A 5,918-nucleotide genomic window follows, 5' to 3' on the forward strand; every position below is an offset into this window, starting at 1 on the left:
TATTATTAAGGTACTTACAAATATATGTGACCAATGGGCTATGATCTTTCCACTGGAAGGGAATAATCAGATATAAATTGTTCTTTACAAAAAGAAATCATTTTCTTTTTAAAAATATTTCTTTATAAAATGAATCACTTTACAGAAACTTTAAAATGTTCTCTTTGTGCAAATAACTCGATTTTATTCATAAAAGTGCAATTTATACTAGAAATTTTGCATAGATTACCAAATGTGTGAAATTCACAAATCTTAACAGTCATCTCTCATGAATCTGTATTAGCAGTGATCAAGGATCATACTAATAATTTATAAAGGATCTATACTACTTTCCCTTAAGTCCAAAATACTATACATTTTAAGATACGATTTTAATGTTGTTGTTGTTGTTGTTGTTATGTGCTGTTGAGTCAAACCCGACTCATAGCGACCCCTCCTTGGGTTTCCGAGGCAGGATCACTATGGAAGTAGGATTGCCCAACCTTCCTTCCGAGGAGTGGCTGGTGGGTTTGAACCGCCAGCCGTCTGGTTAGCAGGCAAGTGTCTTAGCCACTATGCTACCAGAGCTCCCACGATTTTAATAGCAGTGTTATATGAAATACATACATTAATTTTAATATGTCAATTTCAGTGGTATTAGAAGGTAAGAGCAAAAAGTACAACATGGTGTTTGTTGTATCCGTTTTAGCCAATCTCTTCAACCTTGTCCCTAAAACTTTCTGCCTGTCGTCAAGAAGCAAAACTAACTGGAAGCAAATTTCACCTCCTTTCCCTTACACTGATCTAATAACTTCAAAATTGAAAGACAGCACCAAGCATCTCTAGGTAGAAAAGCCACAAAGGCCAAAGCAACTGGACACGCTAGATTATTAGTTCTGATAAGAATGCACTGGAAAAGGAAACTCAAGTTTCCTTTTCCCTCTATTATGATTTCAGCATTGCAAAGGAAGAAAACCAAAACCAAACCAGTTGCCATCTAGTTATTCCAACTCATGGCGACCTGTATGTGTCAGGGTAGAACTGTGACCTACAAAGTTTTAGGAGCTGATATTTCAGAAGTATACTGCCAGGCCTTTCTCCCAAGGTACCTCTGGGTGAAGTTAAACACCCACCTCTGGATCAGCAGCTGAGCTCTTTACTATTTATGACCTCAGGGACTCCTTTGTAAAGAAAATGTCAAACTAAATGACAGTAACATATTCACAAAACCTGTTATCTTCAGTCTCTGGTTTAGTGACCTTCATATGAAATACAGTCCCGAGCTGCATAACATCCTTTCATTCAAAGGGCCAAGTCCAGCCACATATATGTTTGTGATCCCAGCCTCCATTTCCCTAAAGTCTACTTTATTAAAAATTTGAGGTATATACAGTTGTTCGTAGTGACAAACAGGCATTACTTCGCAGAAACGCATTATTATTATTATTACTGTATTATTGTTAAAAAAGTTTTAGTGTATCTGGAACTGTTGCTCTAGTTTTTTTATGTATAGAAAGGTACACTATATACTGTATACCAAGACAAACATTTGACTAACTGAACCTTACCTAATTGTTCCCACTTACACACTATTCAACTTGAAGACAGACTTAGGACCAGAACTCATTTGTAATTGACGGATTACTTGTATCGCAGATGTTAAGATTTGTATGACTACAGTAGGACCACAAACAGGCTTGCAATTGTCCATTAAGACTATAGGTAAGAATGTTCAAGTGAAATGTTACCACTATTCCACTCAAGGTTGTCATTTCTGTCTTTGCTTTAATATTTCTTTCAGGAAGCAAAAATATGAACATTCTGATCCTCCACTGTATTAAGTAAGACATTTTCTGGAAGATCAAATTCCCAAAGAGTATTTTTACTTAGAGAAACACTGGGATAATACATAAGATTCAAGTGAATAAAAAGCAACATCTGGACAGAAATAAAATATACTGTAAGTAAAACACAAATAATTTAAGATATAGTTTTAGTCTAACTGTAATACAGTAAATATAATATATATTTTGATGAAAAGTATATTGTTGTTTTTATGTGCCGTGGAGTCGGACCTGACTCATAGCAACCCCTCCTTGCGTTTCCGAGGCAGTATCACTACGGAAGTAGATTGCCCAACCTTCCTTCCAGGAGTGGCTGGTGGGTTTGAACAGCCACCTTCTGGTTAGCAGCCAAGTGCCTTAGGCACTACACTACCAGAGCTCCCGAAAAAAAGTATAGTATGTCAAATAAATGCAAAGCACTTAGAATAATGACTGGCACATAGGCATACTTGCCATAAATATTATCATTACTAGTATTATTATGAGAAATGAATTACTAATTTATTGTTGATGATTATATCCCAGCATCTAACATATTGAAATGCAAACACAAGGCACTGCCATGGAGTCAGATCTGACTCATAGCAACCCCTCCTTGGATTTCTAAGACGATATCACTATGGAACTAGATCACCCAATCTTCCTTCCAGGAATGACTGGTGGGTTTGAACCACCAGTCTTCTGGTTAGCAGTCAAATGCCTTAGGCACTAAGCCACCAGCCAACAAATTAGGCACCCAAATATTTATGGAATTTAAAAATTTGCCTAATGACAAGGTGGTACTCACTGCTTGGTCAAAGCCAGCTACCCAGAGGGACTGAGTAGTTGAACCTGTGGGCTCAGGACCAGAGTCACAGGGGACATCAAGCTCAATTGGCATAACATACTACACAAAGCATTGTTCCACCTCCTACTTTGGCAAGTAGTGACTGGGATCTTAAAAGCTTGCAAGCTGCCATCTAGATGCAACGATGGTCTCTCCTCGTCCAGAGCAAAGAAGAATGAAGAAACCAAAAATTCATGCATACAATCAGTCCTAGCGACTGGTACACCATCCAATCTGCAGCCTGTAAGACTATGAAACCAGAAGAACTAGATGGTGCCCGGCTACTACTGTCATCCACTTGGAAGGGGATCTATGTAGGAGATCCTGGATAGAGAGGGAGAACAATGTGGAACAAAACTCAAAATCATTTGGAGAAAAAAAAAGGGGAGGGGACCAGGTTTGCTGGTCCGATAGAGCCTGGTGGAACCCCTGAGACTATGGCCCCTAGCTGCCTGTCAGGTCTGGAATTGAACCCACACCTGTGGCATCCAGACAAGCAAAAGACGGGCATATGAGCTGAACATTTACCTGACGTAGATACACTCCTTGGAGAGAACAATCATGGGAGAAAAAAGGGCTGCTTATGCACCGGGAGACAGCTCAGGGTGCAGGAGAGTATGGAGGGATGGTCACTGGGAAGAGGTAACTATGGGGAGGAAGTGGGAGGGGAGCTGTTGCATTGTGGTAAATTGTGGTCAATGTCATGAGACAAAGTGTATGTGAACTGTTGTATGGAAAGTGACTTTGCTCTGTAAATCTTCACCCAAATCACAATTTTTAAAAAAATTAATTAAAAAAATTTGCTAATGAAATGACATTTTAATAAAAATGCAATCCATTAATTGTTCCATATAAGATGTACAGAAGCTCTGGTGGCCTAGTGCCTAAGGCATTTGACTGCAAACCAGAAGGCTGGCGGTTCAAACCCACCAGCTACTCCTCGGAAGAAAGGTTGGGCAACTACTTCCATAGTGATACTGCCTCGGAAACCTAAGGAGGGGTTGCTATGAGTTGGATCCAACTCCACAGCAGTGGGTTTATAAGATGTACATAGTTATTTTTTAATTACCAGTAATTGTACAACCAAAAGTCATTTTTCACCTTAAATCACTTAAGAAAATTTTACAAAATGTTACACTCTTTTTGAATGGCTCCACATCCTATCTATTTAATTAGGTGTAACTATAACTTCTCAAAATAAGTTTTCCTTTTGTATGATGTATAATATTAAACTTTTTTAATCCTGCACTGTTAATTTTTTCATGCTTTAACTTAAGCACAAATGTATTATGCTTGTGGAAATAGACAAGCTAGCTTATCAATCCACATACATTTGCAGTAAGTCAGAAAAGGCGAAAATATCATGTTTTAAATAATATACTGCAATCACATATAAAAGCAAGGATACAAATGAGATTACATTCTTCTTTACTAATGACAAGGAGCTTTGATTTTAAAGCTGCACTTAAATGCTGTTGTTATGTGCCGTCATAGCGACCCCTCCCTGGGTTTCTGAGGCAGTATCACTACAGAAGTAGATTGCCCCATCTTCCGAGGAGTGGCTGGTGGGTTTTAACCACCAGCCTTCTGGTTAGCAGTCAAGTGCCTTAGGCACTATGCTACTAGAGCTCCCTGCACTTACACATAATGTCTTAAATTTAGATCAGCTTCAACACTCTTGAAACCTCAAGGAAGAGGAGATAAATATGAAACAAGAAAACAGAGACAGGGTAGCAAGTCACAGCTGTAAACAATTTTTAAACTTTTTTTTTTTTTTTTTTTAAAGCAACTTTCCACTGAATTCTTGAAACGCCTTCCTTCTTTTCTTGGTTCAATGATGTTTAAATCTAAATTAGATGAACTTAATATCACACACATAACTTCATTCAATAAGGTAAAAAGTCATTTTCTACCTGTATGCAAATCTAACTGCTCAGTCAAGTCACCATATATATAACTGTTCCTGAAACTCACAGGGATATCATGAAGTTATTACGCCGTAAATATTTCCTAGTAAGTGTTCTGTTCTGTTGCACAGAGGGTCGCTGAGTCGGAGCCGACTCCACAGCACCTAACATCATACCATCACTAACCATATCACTAGTTCCCTTCCACGTGATTTTTCTCACATACCTATCATCTTCTATGAATAACTACCGCTGAATGAACTTCCCTGACATTGGCCATGAAGGGGTCATGAAAAGCTTACCTCAATCACCCTCAAAGCCCTCCCAGCATCCTCATCCCAAAAAACTATTTACACCCTTGTTCTTGGCCTTTTTTCCCTCACCCAAAACTGAACTTGACCATTTTCAATTTCTGCTCGTTTATCCCCTTTCAACTCACCTTACCGTAGTGTTTATTGTAAATCTCTGCCTCTTTCTATACCCTCGGCGTGCATTTCCTCTCACCTTGTGACTTTGTCGATCTCCACAGACCTTTAAAGGGAGCACTCAGAATGAGGGGTATTGGGTTAAACAACTATCACATTCCAATATGCTCTCCGTACCTTAGACAAACTCTCTCACCTACATCTTCTCAACCAATCTATGTCCTCCAGCCCATAATTATCTGCTCCCTCTCAATCATGCCCTCACAGCTTTTTCTCGGGCTACTGGAATCCCAACTTTAAGTTCCACCTTTGCTTCCCACTTGGGTTGACAAAACTTCATGCCATTCACTCGGCTCCTTCTGAATTTCTCCGCAAAACTCTCCCCTTCGCACGCATCCACCTGCGGCCGCCCAGCTCTCTTCCCTCCTCCCCGCGCAGCCGAGGCCACTGGCCGCCCGCAGCCCAGGCCTCCGGGCCGCTCGTGCCCCTGCTCCTCTTTCCCGAGACCACGAGCGGCAGTTGGCGCGCTGGACCCCTGAGCCATCACCTTCTTCCTCCGCCATAGTCTCCGCGGAGGCCGGGGCACCCCTCCAGCTGCCGCGCGGCGCGCAGTTTCCCTGCCTCCGCGTAGCCGAACCCTCCACTGCCCCCAGACCCGCTCCCGGCCGCGGCACCCCCACTTCCTGACCCGCCCTCCAGCGGTGTCGCTTCCAACCGCTTCCTGCCGTGCGACCTGGGAACCAGAGTGCCGGGAGCGGGAAATAGCCGGAGAGTTTCACAAGGGCGCCTGGGCTTGCGCCGGCAGGAAAGACTGTAGACGCCGGTGGCACCGCCCACCCCTGGCGCTCTCTGTAGGTTCTTCCTGGGAAAAGCGAAGAGGGGGCACCTTGTGTCCTCTTCTCTGTCCCTCTTCCCTTCCAAAATGGTGTGTCTAGTG

The 5,918-nt window shown here is 41.8% G+C and overlaps 1 protein-coding gene across 1 annotated transcript in view; it reads right to left on the reverse strand.

The window, feature by feature from the left end:
- Positions 1-5,544, reverse strand: part of DPY19L4 (dpy-19 like 4) — an 83,156-nt gene extending 77,612 nt beyond the window's left edge. Inside the window, exon 1 of the mRNA XM_007934862.2 lies at positions 5,529-5,544. Within this exon, the coding sequence (XP_007933053.1) occupies positions 5,529-5,544 (16 nt within the window). The remainder of the gene's footprint in view (positions 1-5,528) is intronic.
- Positions 5,545-5,918: the final 374 nt, after the last annotated feature.

The sequence above is a fragment of the Orycteropus afer genome, unplaced genomic scaffold, assembly GCF_000298275.1.
Source record: "Orycteropus afer afer isolate SDZICR_OR568_19922 unplaced genomic scaffold, OryAfe1.0 scaffold00021, whole genome shotgun sequence".
Classification (NCBI taxonomy): Eukaryota; Metazoa; Chordata; class Mammalia; order Tubulidentata; family Orycteropodidae; genus Orycteropus; species Orycteropus afer.